Source organism: Pogona vitticeps, chromosome 3 (genome assembly GCF_051106095.1).
Source record: "Pogona vitticeps strain Pit_001003342236 chromosome 3, PviZW2.1, whole genome shotgun sequence".
NCBI lineage: Eukaryota > Metazoa > Chordata > Lepidosauria > Squamata > Agamidae > Pogona > Pogona vitticeps.
The window spans coordinates 186,514,565-186,540,322 of record NC_135785.1 but is presented as its reverse complement, the minus strand read 5'-3'; the positions used below and the strand labels follow the sequence as shown (position 1 = coordinate 186,540,322).

The 25,758-nt window shown below is 40.2% G+C and overlaps 1 protein-coding gene across 5 annotated transcripts in view; it reads left to right on the top strand.

Annotated features, from left to right (window-relative positions):
• Positions 1-25,758, top strand: part of SH3KBP1 (SH3 domain containing kinase binding protein 1) — a 227,713-nt gene that overhangs the window by 67,354 nt on the left and 134,601 nt on the right. For all 5 annotated transcript variants that reach the window (XM_078390438.1, XM_078390439.1, XM_072994312.2 and 2 more), the window contains exon 3: positions 17,862-17,985. In XM_078390438.1, coding sequence (XP_078246564.1) covers positions 17,862-17,985 — 124 coding nt within the window. The remainder of the gene's footprint in view (positions 1-17,861; positions 17,986-25,758) is intronic.

Here is a 25,758-nt window from a genome sequence, read left to right as displayed (position 1 = left end):
AAGTAAAAATATAGGTGCATTTTAAAAGCTAACTTTCGCTTTAATTTGTTATATATATGCAGGAGCATACACTCACTAAAATAGTTACAAACTTGTCCCAGAATGCTTCATATTATTATTACTGGTTATATTTATCTGGATTATGGTAACTAGGCCGTAACTGCATAACATCTGTGGGGCTATAAGGCACGATGAGGGAAGTATGTTTTCTTGCATTTGAATTCAATCCTTCACTAAGAGTAAAAAAAGGTTGTTCAGTCATTGTACAGCTTTCCTCAGTTCCAAGCAGAGGAATAGGAGAAAGTTTATGCTGAGTACCCAGCTGTCTCCTTTCTTGTGAAGTGGTACAGAAGAAACGGCCACAGGCGTGGTGTAAGGCTCTCCTCTTATTTACTTGCATGAAGTCTTGTCTTTGAATATGAGCTGGAAGAGTTGAACTTCCTGTTGGGTGTTTTCCTCTTGAAATAGAATGCCTGAGGTATTCTGAGAAGTCAAGTTTCTGTGTTGTACAAAATGCCTGTACTCGTGTATTGTCATCACTGACTTCCTTAGTTGTACAGTATATCAGCTGTTCTCCAGGCAAAAGGGCAGAGTGATGAGATCGTGAGTTCTCATGTGGAAGCAAAGTGGGGCTCTCCAAATATTGTTGTACTACAGGTCTCATCAGCTGTAGACATTATTGCCCATAGTGAGGAAACATCTGGAAGGCAGCCTTTTCCTATCCCTGCGCAAGCCTTGTGGCATATTATATGAGCTTACATACACTGCTGGCATTTTCATATCCTTGCAGTTGTATACAGTAATATGATAGCTTTTGCTGTAGCTGGACAGTGACTGAGTTTTTCTCTCTCTTCCCATCAGTACAATCAGTAGTGCACTCATCATAATTTTATTTATGTGTGTGTGCGCGTGTGTTTGCTGATGCTTGTACATTTTTTTCTTTAAAAACACCCAGGATGATCATCATTGATGAATTTCTTTAAAATCAAGCAAACCTCAATATTAGAATGTTTGTACATTTCCCAAACTAATTTGAAGTGATCGTGGTGAAGATAAAAAAGCCAATTTGTATATATTTAGCTGGTATTCTTAGAAGGTGCTGTACTCTCAGCTTAGGCCTTGTTTGTTGGGGGAACCAACTTACCTTTAGGCCTTTAGAAGAATGAACAGTTTTAGTGACTGTTATGAATAGTTTAAACATCAGGTATTATGTACAAAGAGGAAGTACATTTTGCAATATGCGAATGCATTTTCCTTAGTTGTTCCAGCCAGCTAGCCTTTTCTCCTTTCTCCCCTCCTTGTTATTACTCAGGCAGTACTACAAATTTAACTCACAGATAGTGAAATTTTTGAATGTATTGTACATTCAAGTCACAGTCCTTCAATATTTGTAACCACTTTGATATTTGTAACCACTGTAATATACTGGCTAGTGACCAGTGAACAACCTAGTACCTTCTGCTTCTTGCAAAGAATTCTGGTCTGAGTGGACCTTTGTGAGTCAGTGAGATAATACAGGTTTAACCTACCTTACTGGCAAGTTTAAAAATGACGGTGGCATTCAGACTTGGGTCCTCAGATGTTAGACATTATCATCCCAGACCACTGAATGTGTTGACCGTATAATCAAATAACATTTGACAACTCAGGTATGGGATCCATGACTGGGAACGTATACAAATACCCATGCCAGTTTTCTTATGTCAAGTGTACAGTATATAAATGTACTCAGCTGTACTCAGCTAGGTTCTTTTGTCCTTGAGATGAAAAAAAAACTGACATAAGAACTTCAGACCTTGGATGGGCTTCACGTTGCCCTTTATAGGATATTAATGGTTTTCAGCTGAACTGTAAAATGATTTCTGTAATTAGCTAAAGCCATATCTTCAGTGTTACATTCGAAGTATGAGACATGCACCTAATTCACTAGGCCTCATTTCTTGTTTGATAATCAATATTTCCTTGGCCTAGAAGTACTGCTAAAACAATGACAACCTCAAAATGCACCAAACAGGAAATTACTGAGAAAGTATTGTGGTGTAGCAGTATTTTTCTTGCTACAAGTAGAAAGCAGGAGGCCTGATTTTAATGTTATATAGCTCTCATTTTATTATTTGGGTTGGGATATAGAAAGATTAGAGTACCAGAAACACAGGCCTATCAGTTGTGAAGAAAAGGTTCATTCAAACAAGTAAATTTCCTTTTGAAGTACACAGCAGGTAAAAAAAATGCTATTTATATGTGAGCACCTCAGAGCTGGTGTATTTCTATGTACATTTGAATAACAAAACGAGAAGCTGTATTCATGCACGTTTCCGCTGACTGCCTTTGTTCTAAATTATATGTGCTGCATTATATATTTAACCTGGGTCTCTTGTTGGTATTTGAAATTGAATAGATATTAGGAAAGTTGGATGCTTATGCAATCTCTTGAGATATACAAGAAGATGTTTATGTTTGTCATGTTCCCGGGGGTTACAAGAGCAGAGTCTGATAAGCCAGTCCTGTGTCAGAAATTCAGAGAATGCAGAACTGATATCCAAATACCAAAGCCAACTCACACAACATAGTCCAGGGTCAGAGTCCAAAGCCAAAACGCACAACGTAGTCCAGGGTCAGAGTCTAAAGCCAAGGGTCCAGAGAAGAAGGTACAAGATAGTCAGGAGCATGGATGCAAGCCAGAGGTTTGACTTGATGCTTCCACGGACTTTCAGCCGTCTGAGAGCTGTTTATATAGTAAAAACAGTCCTTGAACTGCCGGAAGCCTTTTCATCCTGTCAGAACTCAGGGCTAGTTGATTGGATGTTTCTGCGGGCAGCCTTCATGCGATCCTCTGACCTTTTCGTCATAAGTCTTCCCCAAAGCCTGGCCCTCAGCCTATCTACTGGGGGAGGAGAATCTGGAGGTGATTCAGCTGTTTGTGTTTCTAATTGCTCAGCATTCTCCTCAGCTACAGTTAATCCCTCAGGTTCCGGATCTTTGGCTGCACCCATGACACTGTTCTACAAACAAAACACACATGTACACATGCAAAAACCAACTTTAGACTATGGTCCTTTGCATGACCTGTAACTCAGAGGCAGCAACTTTTTAGAACATGAGAAATTGTAATTGTTCACTTCAAACAAACTTTAAATCAGAATTCATTGAGAAAATGTGGCTATTTGATGGTATTTTGGTTTCCCTCCTCTATCTAGAAATATAACACATTTTTAGATTCTAGATCATTACCCACAAAAAATTAAAACCTATGCTTCCATTTTGCTTTTGTTGAAGTAGTTGTCTAAACTGTCTGCGGACGTTGAGTGCACGATAATAAAAGGAAAAACAAGCGCTTGACAGAAATGGAAGACATGGCACTGTTCTTTGACTCTAGGAAAAAAATCACCTATAAAAATCAGTGTACATCCCATTCAGTAGATATACTTATCATTGGTTTTTTGGTGCCCTCTTCATTTATACAATACTTCTCAGATGCAAATGTCCAAGGCCTGCACCATAGAATTTGGCTGTCGATCAGAAGGGTAATGACAAGCAGCTAACAACAAGTTAGTTATCTCACTATTGAGCTTGGATGTGTGTACACACTGTGTTAAATTGGATCCAAATGTTTCCTTACACAGAATAAGGGGCCTATCCTGTGGTTAAAGGGTAAATAAAAAGGTACAAATGATTTTCCCTGGTGGTTTCTGTGATTCACACACACATCTTGTGCATGTGCATGGCCACATTCATGCTGAACAGCCTTGGCAGGATCTTCACCCACTTGCATTCTGTACATACACAGCCATATCTTTGTGTCTCATCTCAGTTCCCTCTTTTTCACTATGAATAAAGTTGCTATTTCAAGCATTCTCTTCTACAGTTCAGTACTCCTTTATAGATTTTTCTGCAGATAGTTGTTTTTCCTCAGTTTCATCACATTTTAATCAGCTGTTTCATCTTTATCACAGTACTGTCTTCATCATCCCCATCATTATCTTGTCATCATTTTATATCCCATAAAACCTTGTTCAAAAATTGTACTTCATGTGGAGGAAAAAATGCTCCAGCTAATGGACATTCAGGGGGGCTTATTTGTCTACAGTCCATTTCTGTAAAATCTCCAGGAATTTCATGAAGCATATTTTTCAGAACCACCAATCCAAAATGTACCTGTTTGCTTGGGAAAAGTCCTTCAAGGCAGCAGTGCATTTGGCTCAAAACAGACCTCTAAGCTCAGACTCTTTTGATGTGTAAGAGTCCCTCCATTTTGTTCTATTCTTAACTGGTCTCATTGACTGTTTGTATCTTATGGCAACTGTGAAAGATATCTCCAGATAGAAATAAGTGCAGACGTAGGGGAACAATGAAAGAGCAATGCCCAAAGATTCCAGAGCAGTACAGACTGCAAGGCCTTTTATAGCTCTCATGGTGACCTTGCTAGTGCCAGTGATGTACATTCATAAGTCCAGGGAATTATGTGCATTACAGTTAACCCCTCTTCCTTGTCCTGATTTCATATGCTTCACCTCAATGCCTTCTTCCTACCTAGGGTGGTATAGGATTTCCATATTAACTGAAGTATTGCTTTCCCTAACATTCTGCCTAATCCTGGTTCAGTTCTCAATTAAACATTACACTGCTTTGACATTAGAGAGGCCTTGCCATCCTGAATTGACAGAACAGTGGTACCCCATTCCTCTCCATGCCTCTTTGTTTGCGTCAGCAAAGGAAGGGCCACCCAGTCTCTCCCCAACAATTCTCTGACTAAACCATTACCCTCCGCTATCAGTTGGCTTACGTGCCTGTTTCTGATGGCATCCATATTTACATAAGGAGTAGCCTTGCATGATCTGTGTTGTACCACTGCATCGTCACAGGTGTCCACCTTTGTCTGGCAATATTGTCTTGATATTCATGCTCAAAAGAATGGTTTGTTTGAATTAACTGTGATCTCATTGAATCTACAGAGATGTCACCACCCTTTTACTACATTAGCTAGTTTTGTGTATGCGAGTCACAGAGATCAAAATGAAAAAAGAAGAGGTTGCTTATTTGTAACTGTGATTCCACAAGTATCCTTCTGTGAACTCCTACAACACACCCAACTCCCTTCTGAACACACCTGTCTTTTCTTGGAAGAATAGGAACTGTGGAGCATGATTAGATTGTACAGTAGCTGCATATGCAAATTGTACTGAGAAATGGGTTCTTGCTACCAAAATCTACTCAGTGCTATAAATATTTTGAAGAGGGCTCTGCACAGAGGTAAGACCTGTGTGTTAATGCAGAGATAACAACTTGAACAACACTTAGATGTAAGCAACTTGTTCTACTTCTTTAATTGCTCCTCCTTTTTGCAGTACCTATGGTGATTTAGAATCACCAGGATCAGTTATTTCTTTGCTTGTTTTACAGGAAAGGATCAGTAAAAATCTCAATAAGTCTACAATTGAGGCTAAGAACCCTGTTTCCCTGAAAATAAGACCTAACCTGAAAATAAGCCCTAGTATGATTTTTCAGGATGCTTGTAACATAAGCCCCACACCAAAATAAGCCTTAGTTAAGTGTAACTCTGTCCTCCACCATTGTGCAGCCACCAGAAGAAGATGATATGACTGTATTTGAATAAATGTAGATTGTTGTATATGGAAGAATAAAACATCCCCTGAAAATAAGCCCTACTGCATTTTTGGAGCAAAAATTAATATAAGACCCTGTCTTATTTTTGGGGAAACACGGAAGTACTTGAGAAGAACACAACTAATTTATCTATTGCCTGATTTTGACTGATAATGAGGCAAATTTACATAGTGTACAAATGCTCAGTAAAGACACATTTATATGGATGCCAAATGGATAAGGCAGTTTCTCTTAAGTGAAGGATATTTTTAAAAAATCCTGCTACTTATCCTGCAGGAGAGGAAGAGCCTTATCACTTTTATGAACCATGCAATGCTAATTTATGAATTAAAGCATACTTGATACAGTGGTACCTCGCTAGACGACGACCTCGCAAAATGACGAATCTGCATGACGATGAGGTTTTGCGATTGCTATAGCGATTCACTAAACAGTGATTCCAATGGGCGATTTTCATTGGACGATGATTTGGTCCGTGCTTCGCTGACTTTTTTTTTTTTGCAAGAAGACAATTTTTACAGCGGCTTCGCAAAATGGCTTCCCTATGTTTTTGGGACCAGTGCTTCGCAGGACAGCCATTTTAACGGCTGATCGGCGCTTCACAAAATGGCTGTTCTATGGGCGATCTTCGCAAAATGATGACAATTTTCCCCTTTGGAATGCATTAAATTGGTTTCAATGCATTCCAATGGGGAAAAGGTTTTCACAAGACGATGATTTCGCCAAACAGCGATTTCAATGGGATGGATTATCGTCGTCATGTGGGGCACCACTGTAGTGTGTTTTTTAATGTTGAACTCTAGAGAGGTCCTTGGCAGAGTATCACTACTAAAGCACGCAAGGTGGTGATGTCTGTCCTTTGCATAGATTGTTGTTTACCTTGCTTTTATTTTTTATTTGTTGGCTTAATAAAGATTCGTGATAGAATTGTAAAAATGTTAACTTTTTGCTTTAAAAGGTCAGTTAAAAGGTAAAGCCTTGGAAGGTTATAAATTTAACAGATAAATATTAATTTTCTAGGACATGGATAGGGAAGGATGTGGTCTTTCAGATGTTCTTGGGCTTCAACACCCATTGTTAATTCCTGTTGGTTGCGTTGCAAAGGCTAGATGAGGGCCAAGGTTTTTGATCTCTGCTGCATATACCTGACTGCTACTTTCTGGATTTTCCAGTTCAAGGAATTGCGAGAAGTTTCCTCTCAAGTTGGCACATTTGTTACTGTTCACCATTCAATTGAATTTCTGTTAATGAACAGCTGTAGTAGTTGACATTTTCTGAAGTAAAAAATTAAGTGCTGTTACTACAGTGAGAACGGTTTTCAAAAAAGGCACAAGTGGTTTCTAAAAAGTGGTTTCTAAATGCCAAACTTCACTTAGCCTGGGGTTTGGGGATTTGGATTGAGTATAGAAGGGCATTTTAAAACAGAATTTTAATTTATGGCAGTCGCTGTTAGTAGGTGAAAGGTTTTAAAACAACCTATATTTTCATGCTCTGGTAATAGTGGATGAAGCAAAACTGCTAAAAATTCTATCATAGAGGATTTCTAAGCAAAGGATGTAATACTTAACACAAGTGAAAACATCATGATTTCAGAGTAGACAGAAGAAGAAAGAGGGTGTCAGTGGTGATCACAAATGGGGAAGTGAGCAGAAAAGGCATAACTGTGGGGAAAATTTATGCTGTTATGCTGTTACAATGTATATGTCTGTGGCAGTAGCAAATGTATATCTATGACAATGGCAGGCCTCATGCTAAAACTGCAAGTCACTAGTTTCCAGTAAGGATGATCATTAACCTGCTGTCTATTGTCTCTGGATAATGTAGTTAAAGTGTTCGTGTATTCAGGAACTTGTCTGTGTATTTGGATGGTATCTGTGCCTGTTTACTATTAACTGTTTACCAGCCTGTCTGTTTGCTAATCACTCTGTTTACTGATGCCTGTGTATTCAGGAAATTAGTTACCTCTGTATTGATTAACTAGAGCAAATGTAGTAGGGGGATACAATAAAAGAAGAGGAGGCGGGGGAACAAGAGATTCCTCTCTGAACAGCTGTCACGGCATGCTGTGGTTCCCTTCCTGCAAACCACACTCGAGTGTCCCGTCTTTTCCTTTCTCCTTGCTGGTCAAGGAGAAAGATCCCTGCCCTGAGGCTTCATCTGCGAGATCCCTACTTCCTCTCATCTTGCAGATCCCGACAAGAATCCTATTGCAAATGCAATGTATGTAACGGAAAATTGCACAAGTGGTTTTCACCATTTTCTGCCCACACTTGGGAACATAGCCCAAGTGTGTGTCCTGGAATATCTCCAAGCTTGAAGCAGTTATGCGGCTTGGGGTTAGAACTCCCTCCCTGCTCATGTTTTCAAGGAAACCCTTTTCTGAATGCTGAGGAGGCCTTCAGTGAACGCAATATCCTGGAACTAAATTCATTATTTAATAGTGATGACGTGATCATTCACTGGTGGCATGTGTGCTCTTAAAAAGTGACCCTAATCTACCTGATTTGCTTGTCAGCTTTCAGTTGTATTCTGGGTTTAGCACCTTGAGAAGTTTACAGCTGGTTTTGTACTTCTTATATGAGTTTTTAAATGAGCTTGATGGAAAATGTAGAATATCATTTTCAAGACCAGGGTCCAAAGGCGCAGTTCTGTTGATGAACTTCCGCTCCTGCTGCATCCCCAGGTGATCTCAGACCAACTTCCGCTATGCTGTTAGTTGGATGCTAGTATGACAGTGATTGTTATGAGCCTGATCCCATTGATGAAACAAATTGTGAGAGGGAATTTTTCTTCAGTTCAGATCATGTGACTTTTGGGTCACTGCTGCCTCCAAACAGGTGGCTCTACTTGGCCAGGAGGGAAGGGCGGGGAGGTAATGCTATTTAGGAGGCGGAGGAGGACAGGAGTGGAGCAGAGGCAGGTGACTGAGTAGAACAGAAGGTGGGAAGGATTTGGAGGGGGCAAGGAGAAGAGAGACAAGGTGGGAGGGGAGGAAAATGGTGGGGGCTGAAAGGGGAGGGAAGGAATGCTGGACTTGGCTGACCAGTGGTTGGGAATTAGGTGTTCAGCACGATGGCAACTTTTATAGCAAGTGACCTCAGTGCATTTACAGTGGTGCCTCGACTTACGAACTTAATCCATTCCGGAAGATGTGTTGTAACTCAAAATGGTCGTAAGTTGAAGCACTATTTCCCATAGCAATGCACTGAAATGCAATTAATCCATTCTGGCCACAGAAGAAAATCACACACACACCCAAAAATACACTGCAAGACCCATCGGAAATGCAAAAAAGGAAAACCAAAAAGCAAACAGAGATTGCAAGACCCATCGGAAATGCAAAAAGAAAAACCTAAAAAGCAAACAGAGACTGCAAGACCCATCAGAAATGGGGGAAAACACCCCCCCAAAAAAACCAAACCCTGCAAGACCCATCACAGCATAGAGATATAACCCCACCACCCAGCCCAAACCCATGCTGCAAAACCCACCCAGAACAGTCAGTTTTTAAAAAGTAGAAAGCAGCACCTTACCAGGCAGTCCGAAGCCTCCTCCGTACTCACACTCTTTAACTGCTGGGGCGAAAGAGCTACAAAGAGCAGCCTCTTCACCAGCAAAAGTTAGCAGTTTGAATTCCCCGCCTTTTCCCCCGCCTCTTTTCTGGTTGTAACTCAAAGCTCTGGTCGCATGTAGAAGCAAAATTTTGTGTCCGGAGCTGCTCGGAGCTAACTCAAAATGGTTGGAAGTTGGGACAGTTGTAAGTCGAGGCACCACTGTATTTTATTTTTTAAAATAGCTGTTTCCTGGTATAGCACTGTATCTGATAGCAGAATTTAAAAAAAAAAACATGGGTAGAGTGTTCACATATGCAAAATAATTCCAGTGACTCAATTCCATATCGAACTTAAAACAAACAGACCTCTGGTGGAGGAGTAGTAAAACTTACTCCCCTGTCGCATTACTCCGCATGTGCAAATGCCCAAATTTAAATCAATGTAAAATATGCTGAACTCAATTTAAATAAGGGTTGTCATTTTTTTTTACTAGTCGAATTGGGCTCTTAGTGTACCTTTTCTACTGTGTATTGAGTAACAGAATATATAGGCACTACCAGATTCATAGTAAAACTCTAGCTTTTTTAATGTCTCCCCTCAGCCTAGGTTTGCTGCCGTGTCACTACAGTGTAATCACAATGAAAGGAAAAATGCATAGCTTACAGTAGTTCTGTAAATTATTTACGTTAATGTCATTCGTGGGCTTGTTTCAGGGATTGTAGATTTCTGTCTGAGTTGTTTTTCTCCTACCCAAATATTTATAGCTCACATCCCCCTTGGTTTAGTAAGAATGATAATAAAATAAGCAGTTTTTACTTTAAAAATCTACCTTACAAAAGCAAAATAACACATCATTAAATGTCATGATATCCCTTACTCAAATTTGTTTATATCATGCTCTTCCTGTTAGTTGCTAGCATGCCAGTATCCTTTATTTTACATGACTGAAGCCTGTAACAGAATCCATGTCATAGATATATTCAGGTCCTGTGGAACTATACAGCGTGGGTCAGTACAGTAGTTCTAAACTAGTGGTATGTGTACCACCAGTGGTACTCAGAAGTAATGTAAATAGAAGGAACACAGGGTTTTAACAGTAAGTATTATAAATTCATGTCCTTCCAATCCCCATGTCTTCCTACAAGTATGACATGTAGCCTCCCACCAACCCCACTTGTCGTGAATTATCCATCTGTGATCTTCTGGCATGTTAATTATAATATTGGATACCCAGAATTTTTCGTGATATACTGTTTCTCATGACCGGTAATATATGTTATTTTGTTGATATGCTGCTTTCTGCCAGAGATTCTCCATTGTGCTTTTGCCCATCTTTCAAGTTTGTTCTCCAGATGGCATGATCTTTTCCTGCCAGGAACCTTTGATCTACCCTGCTCATCTCACTAGTTCAGTACAAAATTTGACAGATTTTACAGAGCCTTAAGTGACTCCTTATAAGACATGGCAGTCCCAGTACAGAAGACATTATTTATTGTCTTTGTGTTTTACCATTTCCATAGCAATAACATTTATACTGAAGAATACTGTTAAAAATTTCAACTTCTAATGTGATTATTATTTTTATTTGCTTGTGTTTACTGCCAACAGTACTGATGCAATTTTTAATATCCCTAACATTTACCATAAATTATACATACAATAGCAGAATGATTCTGAGCATGTTTATGTCCTCAGAAAAAGGGTGGTGTTATACATAATATACTAGGTCACAGGTTCTGTAATACGTTTATTTGTGAGTGGAACTGAAACATAAGATATGAAAATCTGAAAATTTCTGGTGTGAATCATGTCCATCCCAACAGTGTGAATGATTGTCCTTGTGGGACCACAGGACAGTCAGTGCAGTGCACTGCACTGCAGTGAATCCATCTTCTCGGTTCTGTGGTGTTCCCTATTTAGGCTACCATAAGTGAATCAGTATCAATTCTTGTACCAGAAGTGAGTACAACAAAAAAGTTACGCTGCATCTGTTTGGAATTATTCGTATTCCTTTTTTTAAACTTTATTTAATAGAACACCCCCAAAACACTGAGAAAAATCTGTCTTAAATAAAACTTGTGTCTTTTGGCAACTCTGTTTAAACTTGCAGTATTTTGTGGAAATGGAGAACAGCCTTGATGATTTAATTGTTATTCAGCCTTATGTTTCCACTATCTTTTGTTTGTTTGTTCATCTGTTTTGTTTAGCCAACCATGTATGCAACATGTTTGACATATAAATGGTCTTTGCCCCCATAGAGCTGTGGGGGCGGGAAAGGTGTCATAAGTTCAGCAGTTTGGGTTGAAAGACAGATGGAGAAAAGGATTTTTTTTTTGAGGGTGTATGTGTGACAGGAAGTAGAAATTGACCCCAGCAAAGGAAGCAGAGTGGGGGGTTCTTTTTGGGATGATTGGCAATTGGGTAGGTAGCTTTAAAAATGGTCATCTGAAAAAAAATAACTCTTTCAAGCTCTGAAATTGTGCTGGTAGAATTTTATAAAGTATGCTGGAGGTTTTTCTTTCTTTCTTTATATTTGGTATTTTCTCCTATTAGGAGACTTTGAGTTCTGTATAGGTTCTTCCAGTTAGACCAGGCCAGAACTTAGACTGGAAGTCTCTTGATGCATGTATGGGGGATTTGTGATAGATCATAAAAGATTTATAACTCTCATTGTTAAGCATTATCAATTGCCCGGCCTGACTAGAACGAGTGTCTCTGGCAGAACTGGGTGGGAGAAGGCGCTTTGCCAGATATCGAGGTCCTAAACCATTTCAGGCTTTATAAGTAACTATAAGAACTTTGAAATCAATGTGGAAATGAATGGGCAACCAATGCAAGGCGGCCACCATGGGGGAAATATGTTGATGCCTCTTCACCCCAGTTAGAAGTCTGGCCATGGCATTTTGTACCATTTGAAGTTTCCACATCAATCTCAAAGGCAGCCCCACATAGAGCGCATTACAGTAGTCTAATCTTGAGACTATGAGCGCATGGACCAAAGTGGTGAGCATCAATATAGGGATGCAGCTGGGCAATCGCCGAAGGATTGCCCATGCACCTATCCCGGGCCTCAAATATAGGCCTTAGCTTCCTACCATAGTGCCTCAAAATTGTATAAAGATATATTCTTTTATTGGCACAGAAGGTTGTCTTTTGCTTTCTGGGAAGGAGGGTAGTTTGCTTTGGTGTTTTGTTTCAGGTCACACTAAAAATATATTTTTCCAGTACTGAATTGTATTTCCTTTTTCCATGACATTTGTTCAGTCTTCAAATTAGAATAGAACTTTTCAGTATGAAGAAGAGGAAGTAGTTTGATAGAGGGGAAATTCAGTCATTAATACATAGTTGCTGAAAACAGAATTTTGCTTTTTAATGTTAAAAATAAGTTCTGAAAACAATCCTTGATTGTTGGATATGATGGACAGTACTAACAAAACCTCTAGTATTCCATTGTTTCCTCATTCCATTGAGTAAACTAACTACAAACTGTAGAAACTGTCAGTTAGAATTGTAGGTAACTACGTAATAATCTCATTATTCAGGAATCTTAATTATACTCCTGAATTTTTGAGTCAGTACATTTACATACTTAAACGCTGAATTTGGAACGTTCACTTCAATTTGCCAGAAACGTCCAAATTTAGGATACTAGTGTAAGCATATTGGATCTTCGCTCCCTTAGAGAAGAATCTCTCCAGGAAAAAATGAAGTATTGTAGGAGAAAATCCGTTGCCTTGCCCACAAATTGCTATGTGCTCATTGGAACAAACTGTTTTCCATTGCCCAAGGATCCATGCCAGGGATAGCTAGAATGATAGTGTTTGGAGCTCTGCTTCTTTTGGTATTTATCCTATTTAGTGGTTCTGTATTCAGAGCAAAGAATATTATATCATAGCTATTAGCTCTATGCCTAAATATCACTAATCTGTAGAATCTAATACAGTCATGCTTCAGAAGCTTTATAAATGCTTTGAGGAAACTGAAGTTTTTGGAATCAGACATGATGGCATAACACTCAAACCGGAGCAAAACACATCCCATTTTATATAGGATTCTGAATAAACAAGTGAAGATAAATGTATGGAAAAATATTTTATTTTATTTAACATAATTTCAGTATCGATTTCTCATTTGTAAAAATCTCAGAACACTCTATGGTCTTAAAAATTTAGGAATATTCCATTTGCTGCAATAAGGTCTCACTACGTAAGTTCTGTTGTACCACGTAAAGAGGGTACCGTCAAAGGAGGAAGTTGCCTCAGGAATCAGGCGGATAAACTACCAGTTCAGTGTCTCCAGTTCATGTTCAGAAGGGCTTTTTCTATCCGAGGTCCCATCTACAAGTCAGCACGAGCTATAGAAAGATATGTCACCCAATGATTAAAATGTTACAGTGATTCAATTGTAACTTCTCAGAGTACTGTTTCTGGTGTAATGGAAACTAAAGCATTAGTAGTAAACAAGCAAAGGAACTCTGAAAGTTTATGTTGTGCTGAATAAAGTTAGTACCTTGTTGCTTTTGGTGTCCATTCAAGTTTTAAAAGCTGAGTAGTGTGGCTGCATTATTGAAGGCACCTCCAGATGGGGAAAGTTGAAGCAGTCTGGTTCTTATCTTTAGTGTGATCTATTTCATCTCTCACTTGAGCAACCCTTTCATCCATATAGGTCAACATTTTTTCGTCCTGGGAGAAGGGTCCAGACAGGCATTTGGATCATTCCTGTTTGCCTCCCTTTTGCTTCATGACACTCCCCTTCGAGCCCCTTGCCCTGCCTTTTCCCATGGCCATCATTTAGCGGGCCATGGCGACTTTCCTTCTGTTTGTTTGTTTGTTAAATAAAGTAAGTGACATAGCAAAACAGCCATGAGTGCTACCAGCACTGGAGAGCTAGCATAGTACACATAAATGTAAAATGATAGAGTAGATAAAAATTGAGGATGGGGTTCTTCCTCATCCCTTTCAGTGCCACAACCCATCAGATAAATCTCAGAGTTGCCACCTCAGATAGCACCACCCACAGCTCTATTTTGGAGCAAACTAACCGTCCTCACAGGCGACAAAATGGGATAATTAGGAATGTTCCAAATCGCACCAGAAAAACCGCTGTAGCCCTACTGCTGTGCTGAAAAGGAGCGGGACAGCTCTAAAAAGGCCTGGGAAAGCTTTCCCTCTAATTTTCAGCCCCATTGGGCAGGGCTGTGCCCCTCTTGTACATGACTCTGGCTTCTCCGTGTAACTCTGCCTCCCCACACGAGGTTCTGTTGCGACTGGAACCAAAGAGGCTGGAGATGCTGATGGTGGGTGCACGGAGGAGGAGGAGGTGGAGGTGGAGGAAAGCTGCATGGAGGAAGGAGGAGTTGCACATGCTCACACAGCCGTGCACCTTAGAGGGAACCTTGGCCCGGAATGGATTTCCTTTAACTCAAAATATAGTTAGACTTGAACCAAAGAGCACTAAAAGGGATCCAAGTAGTGAACTATATGCCTCTTTGGATATGCTCTGACCCGAGCATTTCTGCTTGCCATTCTTCCCCTGAGTGATGACTGCTTTGTCTTTCATATCTTAAGTTAACTCTTTTGGTAGCGTTGGTTGCTGTGTGCCGGGTAGTCTGTATGTTTGAAGGAACAAATAAAAAGTTGTTGCATAGTCTTTCGCTTTCTTAATGTTTTCTCTAGCAAATGTACCATGTCATTACAGTGTGATCCTCTGTAAGTTCATTTGGCACCGTGACTCACTAATGTACAGTGTATCACAGAAGTGAGTACACCCCCTCACATTTCATAAACATTTTAGTATATTTTTTCATGTAACAACACTGAATAAATGACACTTGGCTACAGTGTAAAGCAGTGAGTATACAGCTTGTATAACAGTGTAAATGTGCTGTCCCCTCAAAATAACACAACACAGCCATTAATGTCTAAACCGCTGGTAACAAAAGTGAGTACACCCCTAAGTGACAATATCCAAATTGTGCACAAAGTGTCAATATTTTGTGTGGCCACCATTATTTTCCAACACTGCCTTAACCTTCTTGGGCACCAGAGCTTCATAGGTGGCCACTGGAGTCCTCTTCCACTTCTCCATGATGACATCCCAGAGCTGGTGGCATTTCAGGATGCCCCACAGATGCTCAATAGGGTTTAGGTCTGGAAACATGCTTGCCCAGTCCATCACCTTTACCCTCAGCTTCTTTAGCAAGGCAGTGGTGTGTTTGGAGGTGTGTTTGGGGTCGTTATCATGTTGGAATACTGCCCTGTGGCCCAGTCTCCAAAGGGAGGGGATCATGCTCTGCTTCAGTATGTCACAGTACATGTTGACATTCATGGTTCCCTCAATGAACTGTAGCTCTCTAGTGCTGGTAGCACTCATGCAGCCCCAGACCATGACACTTCCACCACCATGCTTGACTGTAGGCATGACACACTTGTCTTTATACTCCTCACCTGGTTGCAGCCACACACACTTGACATCATCTGAACCAAATGAGTTTATCTTGGTTTCATTGGACCACAGGACATGGTTCCAGAAAAGATATACATGAAAAGATATACTAAAATATTTATGAAATGTGAGGGGGTGTACTCGCTTCTGTGATATACTGTAAGAGGAATTGACTTCCATGTAAACTGTTAGGCTTTGCAATGCAAAAGTAATCTTGTCCGAGAATGCCATTGTACACGAAAGCCTTGTCAACACTTCCAGCTTTTGTGCATTGTGTTTAAAAACCATCTGGGATTCTTTTGAGTACTAAGAACAATGCATATGAACATGTACTAGATGACTTCAACAAACAGAAGTTTTAAAATATTTGGAAAGGGAAAGGTAAACATGGGAGCTTAGTAGGTTTCCCCTTTTCCCCCTGCTTTGCTTTCTTTTACAAGGTATATTGTAAAATATAGCATTTCTCAATTTGTTTTCACCTTTTCCTTTTTCTCCTCCTTTTCTTTTTTCCTGTTTACTAAAACAGCCATATATTACTGTGAGACTTGTTTGTATAGACACATGTGATCAGAACAATAATGATGCAAAGAAATTTTTTACATGCAATGTGCTTTATTTGCAATTGAATGGAAGCTGATGCAGATATTTACAGCATAATGCAAGATACTAGTACAGTATGAGGAAACAGCCTGTCAATGCTACTAGGTGGTCAGAAGCACATTTGTCAAGCACTCATTCTTCACATTGTTAAGATAGAGTTTGGGCTGATGAATAGAGTGATAACTAGGTTGCAGGATACCTGAGTTCAAATTCCTTCTTTGGCTATGGAAACTCACAGGTGTGGGCACAGGTAAAATCACTCCTTAAATATCTGACTTACCTTGAAAACCCTATTAGAGTCTTTATAGGTCAGTTCCACCTTGATGGTGGATAACAACAGTGGCATTACTGAATTGTTAAATGCCAGTACTTGGCCCCACATTTATTTCTTTATTACCAGTTATATCATTTGTTTATTTAAGAGTGAATGGCCTGAGTTGTCCTAGTGGGGTTCATCACTGAATGGGGATTTGAACCCAGGTCTCCTGAATACTTCTAATCATTACACCACACTGTCCCTCTTTGTGCTTTATGAGGCTGCAGAATATTGTGCCAATTTTCAAAAGAATAACACAGTAGTGCAATATGCACCTGCAATTCATACTGTGTGTTTTTTTGTCTGTCCTTTTTGGGGTTGTTTCCCTTTCTGATTACTTCTGCTTCCTCTTGTCTTATCACGGATGGGGCTTACAGGTCCCATTGCAACTGGGACATATTAGTCAGGCTGAATGGAGGAAGGAATCGGTTTGGAGAAGGCTTTATGGGAATTGAAACCTCCCTTGCGTCTCAGTATGGGTACCAGCACCATGAGCATTGGTGCCTTCTCCCCAAAATCCCTACGAGTTGGTGCTGCTGCTTCAGAAGGAAGGCACAAAAGGGGTGCAAGGGAGGAGCAATTGTAGCTCATTATGTCCCTAGGCATTTCAGTTGCCTCCCTTCCCCTCTTCGTGACTTTTAAAAGGAGAAGCTGAACTACTGATGTCTGGATTCTAACTCTTAACACCAGAGGCATTGACCTTCCTGTCCTGGGTTGATGGGGATGATGGAACAACAGGAGTCCCATGGCTAAACCCAAGACCTCATCCTCCCTAGCTTCTTGACAGCCACCTGTATGTGCAGCCTAGACAGCTGAACAGTCTGGATAAGAACATTTGTCTGCCCCCTAGTTCCACTTCCATAGAGTGAGAAGCACGTTCTAGTATACTCTTCCTTTTTCATTTCTTGCATCATTAAGGACCTACCTGGAAAAGAAAATCAGAAATCCTAGCGTGGTTACCAAAGAGCAAGAATAATTACACAGAATGGGATCAAATTCTGTAGTAGTGTTCTCAGAGTCCAATTTTGCTGCAGTTATGAGGAAGGGCATTACAAAATGTTAACATGAAGGAACCATTATTTTAATGGCCACTTTGGTGCTACATTTATAAAAAAAATTTGTCCAGCTGACTGTGGAAGAGTAGTGCTTCAGCAGTGGTAAATGCCCTGGTGTTGCTTACTCATAATTTCAAAAGTTTTTTGTTTTTTTCCTTTACTAAATCTAAAGATTAGCACTTGTGGTAGTTAACATAATGTTCATAATGACTTGCTCTTAAACATGTGTTCTGAATTGTTCTCCTTTTTTTTCCGTTTCTTGCACAGGAAATAAAGAAAGATGTGAAAAAAGAAAGTCTTGCCAGTAAAGCACCAGAAAAATCTATACTTGAAGTTTCCAATGGAAGTCCCTTATTGTTGTCTGAGACAATTATTAGAACTTCTAAAAAAGGTATTGTATATTTAATTTTAAATTCTGTTTTGGAATGTTTAAGACTAACATCTGCAGTGTTTCACACAGTAGCCAGATTACTTGTAATTATTACTGCTGTTGTTATTCCATTGGTGCAAATTTCAATGGCAAAATGCTGTGCAGGCACAAGTACTTGCAAACAATTGGTCAGTGCATGTATAATTTGTTAAGTGTACATGAAGTCACAAGATAACAATTTGTCTGTAGTGTCTGGCCAACAATGGGAAAATTTTTCCATACCACAATTTCTGATCGGGTGTGGACAAGCATTACGAATTACTCTTATCGGGTGACTGAATGCCGCAGATTACCAGTTTTCCCCACACAGTTAATATCTGCCCCACAATAAGGTTATGCAGTCGTTATAGCCACCTGGAGAAGCTCAACAAATGCTTTAATACCTTATTGTATGGTATCTTATGCATCTTCATAAATACATTATTATCAGAATGTACTGTATATTGTATGCAAACATCTCTTTCAGAAATACATTGAACTCTTTACATTGATACGGATTTGCAGTGGCTATCATATTATCATTATTTTTAAATACCAGTCCCTTCCTCTTTTTCTTACATTTGCTATATTTCAAAATAAACAGTTGCTTGACCCAATTGAAAAAAAAATTTGAATGTTTTGAGCATCTGATTGATTTTGATTTACTTGTGACTGTGAGTTTTCCTTGCTGCTTATGCTCTCTGGAGAGCGTGTAATTATTCAAGAGTTTATATTTCAAGAATAAATGCTGCCTTTTGTGCCATGGAGAGTTTTCTGAATCTCAGAGGCAAATCCATTGTGACTATTAAAAATGTGCTTTAAAATGTGTTATTTACGGTGGTCAGGAAACTGCCGGTTCTGAACATTCTTTTTGGAAACTCAGGCAAGATTGCTTAGAAATTGGGGATGTACAGTACATAGCCTGCAGATTTGGTCTGGATGCCAATTTGAAAAAGGCCTGGTTCTGCTTGAGCTGGTTTGGATCCCGTCTGCCTTCACTCAAACTGAGAGTCAGAAATACAGAGGTTTGTATCTCCCATTGATTATCTCAGGGAGTGCAAAAATACAGCTGTACCCTTTGTCCTCTTTGAATGAAATTAGAAGACATAGTATCCCTTCAGAAGGGAACTGCGCGTGCTATATGGCAAACAGATAGATTCAAGGGTTTGTGTGCCTGAGTAACCTTTCCATTTGGATGGTACCTAACAAAGGGAGAGTTCATTATGCACCGCAATCTCCTTATGTTTCTTGCAGAACCTTGTTATTGAAATGGCAGGCAGCATAAGGTGGCCCTAATTAAAAGAAAACCTTCAAAGTTTCAGAAGTAAAGTAATTCAGTTAAATGTAGTAGGTCAAGGGGGATGGGGTTCTACAATAATTATATTATATTAAAATGTTAGGTAAAATCATTACAACAACAACAACAACAACAACAACAACAACAACAACAACAACAACAACAACAACAACAACAACAACAACAACAACAACAACAACAACAACAACAACAACCCAGAAACAACAAAATATAAACCATCCCATTTATTGTTTCCTAGACAGTCACCAAGGAGGGAACTACTTGAAGGGAAAGGTATTTACAGCAAAGATGGAGCCAGCCTGGCCTCCTGAGGGAAGGAATTCCAGACTATGGGTGCAGTGACAGAGAAGGCCCTTTCCTGTGTCCCCAACCAAACACACCTGTGAGGGTGGTGGAATTATCTTAACACCCAGTCAGGCTCATGAAGGGAGATACAGTTTCTGATGGTTATAGATTAAAACCAGCACTTGGAATTCTGCCTGGGAGCAGATCCTCAGCCGCTGGAGCTACTGTAACAGTGGAGTTATGTAATCCCTGTCAGCCCCAGTTAGGAATCTGGCTGCAGTGTTTTGTTCCCACTAAAGTTTCCAAATACTTTCCAGAGGCAGCCCCACGTAGAGCATGTTATAGTAATCCAGCCAGAATGTAACTAAAGTGTGTGTCACTGTAGCCAGGTCAGACCTGTCAAGGAACAGGAGCAGCTGGTGCACTAGTTTTGACTGTGCAAAGGCACTCCTGGCCACCGTTGAAACCTGGGCATCCAGACTCAGAGATGAATCCATGAGCACAGCCAAGGTGTGCACCGGTGTTTTCAGAGGGAGGACAACCTTATCTAGTACAATCTGAAACCTTATTTCTTGATCTGCCTTTCAACTGACCAGGAGCACCTCTGTCTTGGCTGGATTAAGTTTCAGTTTATTTACTGAATACAGTAAATTAATTTACAGTTTATTTACTTACTCAGTGTATTATTGACATCAGACACTGACCTAGAGCCAAAACAGCTTCTTTGGATTTTGATGGAAAGGAGAGATGAGGTTGTGGTTACGAATATGGTTACAACTGTGTCCAGAGCTGCCTTAACTAGGTTGAAATGTATTGTCCAAGTCTGTCCTTTCCTCGATGAGAAATCCCTCAGGACCTTGGTTGCATGCATTGGTTGTTTCCCTTATCCAGTACTGCAATGCTCTCTACTTTGGGCTTCCATTGGGTCTCACCCAGAGATTGCATCAAGTCCAGAAGACAGCAGCCAGACTGGTGGCTGGTGTACATAGGTTTGACATTTCCCCAATCTTGTCTTGCCTACACCGGTTACCTGTTGCATCCTGGGTCAGATTCAAAGTCTTGATTATCCCCTATAAAGCCCTTCATGGTTTGCGACCATGTTACTTCTTGGAGGTTATCACTTGACCCACTAGGTTCTCCCGGGCCATGGGCCTTCAGGTAGCCACTCCAAAGGAGGCCAAGAAAACGTCCTGTAGAAGTAGGGCCTTCTTTGCTGTGGCTCTAATGCTTTGGAATCAACAATTGGCAGAACTGAGCCTGTCCCACCCCCTCCCAGCTTTAAAAGATCTTTGAAAACATTGCCTTAGAGAGAGGCCTCCTTTTTTGGCAACCTTGTTTGATCTGTTTTTCGCTGCTCTATATGGCAGGCGGATGGATGGATGGATGGATGGATGGATGGATGGATGGATGGATGGATGGATGGATGGATGGATGGATGGATGGATGGATGGATGGATGGATGGATGGATGGATGGATGGATGGATGGATGGATGGATCCATCGATCGATAGTGTATCTCTGGTGACAGAGAACCCATAACTGTTAATTGTGGGCTAGTCCATTTCAGCACTCAAACTAGTTAGAAGGTCCCGATTCTGCTCCAGTGTCAGCAAAATCCAGTGCACCTAGAATCATGGAACAAAGAAGTTGGAATGGGCCTATAAAATCATCAAGTCCAATCCCTGCTTAATGCAGGAATACAAATCAAAGGTCATCTGCTAGGTGGTTGTCTAATTTTCTCTTGAGGGCCTCCAGTGCTGGAACATTCACCACATCTCTAGATAATTGTTTCCATTGCCGTACTGTTCTAACAGTTAGGAAGTTTTCCCTAATATTGACCTGGAATCTGGCTTCCTGTAACTTGAGCCCATTGTTGTGGGGCCTGCACTCTGAGATGATGGAGAACAGATCCTGCCCCTCATCTTTATGACAGCCTTCCAAGTATTTGAAAAGTGCTATCATATCTCCTTTTAGTCTGCTCAAAGCTAAAGCTGTTCTATCAGTCTTGTCTCCTAATGCTTGGCTTCCATCCCCCTCATCATTCTTGTTGCCCTCTGAATTTGATCCAATATATCATCCAGTATGACATCACCAAGAAAAGACATAATGCGGGTCTGACTCAGAATTGCCGTTATCAAAAATTGTACTTTAGGCAGTGTGTTCCTCTGCCATATGTTTTTCTCTAATGACATTGAAAGTGCAAGTATCATCTTAAACTAACCAAAAACAGTTTAAAACCAGCCATACCATGTTATTGTAAACCCTTTCTTCTCCTTAGTCTCATACCACTTGCTTGCCACAGCCCCCCCCCTTGCTCTTGTTCCTGGACCTTCCCTGTCCTTCTGATTAAAAGCTGCCCTGTATATCCTGTCCACTATAAACAAAAAGAAAATCCCACACACCATATTTTGTGTTGTAGTCCCCATGTGTTGTACTATGTTAAGTTTTATACATGCTGCCAGCACTTTCTAAATATTCAAAGCTTAATTTTTTTCTCCCCTTTTTGATTTTGAAGGAATTAACTGCTGGTCTGTTCTGACAGCAACAAAAGATATTGTGGCATGTTTAAGAGTCAACATTTGCTGATTCTAGTCCGTTTCTTCACACACACAGTCTGTAGGATTCTGAAGCAGTGGCATATAATTCACAAAAGCTCATTCTGAAATAAATCTTGCAGCCTTAAATATTTCCAACAATCCTGTTTTTGTTTTGATATTGTATTTGCCCACTTTCTTTTCATAACCTTCCTTTTCTTTTGTTCTTTTATACGAGGGAAAGAAGAGGAAATGTGTCAGGTGGGCTGGAGAAAATAAGTAAAAGTGGAGTATTAAGAAGATTGGAATCAAAAGGAAGTAAAGTCTTGAGAAATTAGGTATGAAAGAATAGTAGAAGAGGAAATTTCAGAAACATTCCCTTTCGGTACTAATTGTTGGCATGTTACATTTCCTCATAATTCAAAGATAAAATGTTAAAATTTTCACCTAATGTACCCCATTGGGTGATAGGCACTAAACTAGAATTGTGCTTCTGGACTGCCCTGCCCAGACGGCCAGTTCATTGCCACTGGAATTTTTGTAAAACTCTTGACCACAAAACCTACAGAACAAGAGGTTTCAAGTTGTTGGTCCAACTTTGGGCGTGCATTGGCTATTGTACTGATTCAATTTAAAATATAACACGAAATTAAAAGACACGTGCTTCTTGGGAGGAAAGTGATGACAAATCTAGACAGCATCTTAAAAAGCAGAGACATCACTTTGCAACAAAGGTCCGCATAGTCAAAGCTATGGTTCTTCCAGTAGTGATGTATGGAAGTGAGAGCTGGACCATAAAGAAGGCTGACCACTGAAGAATTGATGCTTTTGAATTGTGGTGCTGGAGGAGACTCTCGAGAGTCCCCTGGATTGCAAGGAGATCAAACCTATCTGTTCTAAAGGAAATCAACCCTGAGTGCTCACTTGAAGGACAGATCCTGAAGCTGAGGCTCCAATACTTTGGCCATCTCACAAGAAGAGAAGACTCCCTGGAAAAGATCCTGATGTTGGGAAAGTGTGAAGCCAAGAGGAGAAGGGGATGTCAGAGGACGAGATGGCTGGACAGTGTCATCAAAGCTACCAACATGAATTTGACCCAACTCCGGGATGCAGGGGAAGGCAGGAGGGCCTGGCGTGTTCTGTTCCATGGGGTCACAAAGAGTTGGACACGACTTAATGACTAAAGAAGAACAAAAAGTTTCTGTACAGACTTCAAGGGCAGCTCAAAGTAGAGAGTGTTACAGCAGTCTGTTTTGGAGATTACCACCACATGAACTATTGTTGTTTGCCATGTCTTATCTAGATAAGGATGCAGTTGGGCAATCAATAATTTATTTATGTAATGTTTATAGATGGTGGTTATAAGTGCATTCCTTTAAGTTCTCGTGCCACAAGGGCTTGCAATCTACAGTTCAATATAGATTAAAAAGAGGAAAAGAACAGAAGGAAAGAATAAGCCATGAAGCAGTCAGTGGCTGAAATCTGTTCCACGGTTAGGTGGAAGTTGTAACTTTTAGAGATATATTGCTTTAAATTAAGAAATTTCCGAAGACATTGTCTGAAGTTCTGTTGCTTCGTCGTCGTTTAGTCATGTCCGACTCTTCGTGATCCCATGGACCGGGAGTTGTGTCAGGTTCATGTTGGTTGCTTCACAGACACTGTCCAGCCATCTCATCCTCGGTCGTCCCCTTCTCCTCTTGCCGTCACACTTTCCTAACATCAAGGTTTTTTCCAAGGAGTCTTCTCTTCTCATCTGATGGCCAAAGTACTGGAGCCTCAGCTTCAGAATCTGTCCTTCCGGTGAGCACTCAGGGTTGATTTCCTTTAGAATTGATAGGTTTGTTCTCCTTGCAGTCCAGGGGATTCTCAAGAGCCTCCTCCAGCACCACAATTCAAAAACATCACTTCTTCAGCGGTCTGCTTTCTTTATGGTCCAGCTGTCACTTCCATACATCACAAAAGGAAAAACCATAGCTTTGACTATTCGGACTTTTGTTGGCAAGATGATGTCTCTGCTTTTTAAGATGCTGTCAAGATTCGTCATCGCTTTCCTCCCAAGAAGCAGGCGTCTTTTAATTTCGTGGCTGCTGTCTCCATCTGCAGTGATCATGGAGCCCGGGAAAATAAAATCTGACACGGCCTCCATATCTTCCCCTTCTATTTCCCAGGAGGTGATGGGACCAGTGGCCATGATCTTTGGGGGTTTTTTATGTTGACCGTCAGACCATTTTTTGCACTCTCCTCTTTCACCCTCATTACAAGTTTCTTTAATTCCTCCTCACTTTCTGCCATCAGAGTGATATCATGTGCATATCGGAGGTTGTTGATATTTCTTCCGGCAATCTTAATTCCGGCTTGGGATTCCTCCAGTCCAGCCTTCCGCATAATGTTCTGCATATAATTTAAATAAGCTGGGGGACAATATACAGCCTTGTCGTACTCCTTTCCCAATTTTGAACCAATCTGTTGTTCCATATCCAGTTCTAACTGTTGCTTAGCATATTAAATTACAGTAATATAGGCCTGTTGAATCAGTGCAGATGTCCCCAGTGAACTCATCTCTGTTCCATTTATTCAAATAGGTCTACTTTAGTTGTGACTTACTTTAGCTTAGTAAATTGAAGCTAGAGTAGGCCCATTTGAATTAATGGATCTTATGGAAAAGTTGATTAAATCCCCAGTGATTTAGTCAGCTTATTCTAGTACAACCTTCTATGATAAGCAACAGGATTCCAGCTATTATCTGCTGTGTGCCAAGTCACCTTTTGTGTAACTGAATGACAGAATTTCAGCTACAGTATTACGTGGTCATTTCTTGCATCTGCTAATCACAGGCTGATTTATATTAGAGCAGCTAATAAATTGTGAGGTGGCATAACACAAATTTCAGACTGAACTAGCTGTTCTGCTAGTTCTAGAATTGAGTTCCCATATAGTGATTTTTTAAAAATCCCTCTTTCTAAACACACAAGGATCTTTCTCTATTTTCTTTTCTCCATGTTTTATCCTGCCTTTTCAACAGTGAATTTAGAGTATGTTCCCTTCCAGATAATTTTAAGTATTGGTGACAATGTTAACCACTCCGTTTCATAACTTATTGGGGATTTGGGTATATGTCCCTTCTTTTCTAGTCTGACGTTCTAAATATTAACCTTTCTTTGCGCAAAGGTTCAGTAGAAGCAGTAAAAAAATGTTAAAGGTCAGTTTAATCTGGATTAGTATTGGCTTTCTGAGTATAGTCTTCTTCACCGATCTTAAAACGCTGACTAAAATCCAAGTCTTCAGAGCACACATACATAAAACTGAAAAAAGTACAAACAGACAGATATTGTAGTAAACATGCTAAATTATTTACATTATCATAGTTCTGTACTTGAACCCTGTTACTTAACGAAAAGTGGAAGAGGCTTGAAGCAGCTCCTCCAAATATAAGCAGTATTGATACAAAAGGAGGGGGGACTTTTTTTTAATAACAGTGTCTGCCCCAGTTTACCCTCTCTTCATTTTTATGAAAATTTGTAGGAAGAGAAGACACACACACACACACACACACACACACACACACTTGCTTGCTCGCTCACTCACTGTCCCCACCACCACTTTTTTAAAAGCCAAAGC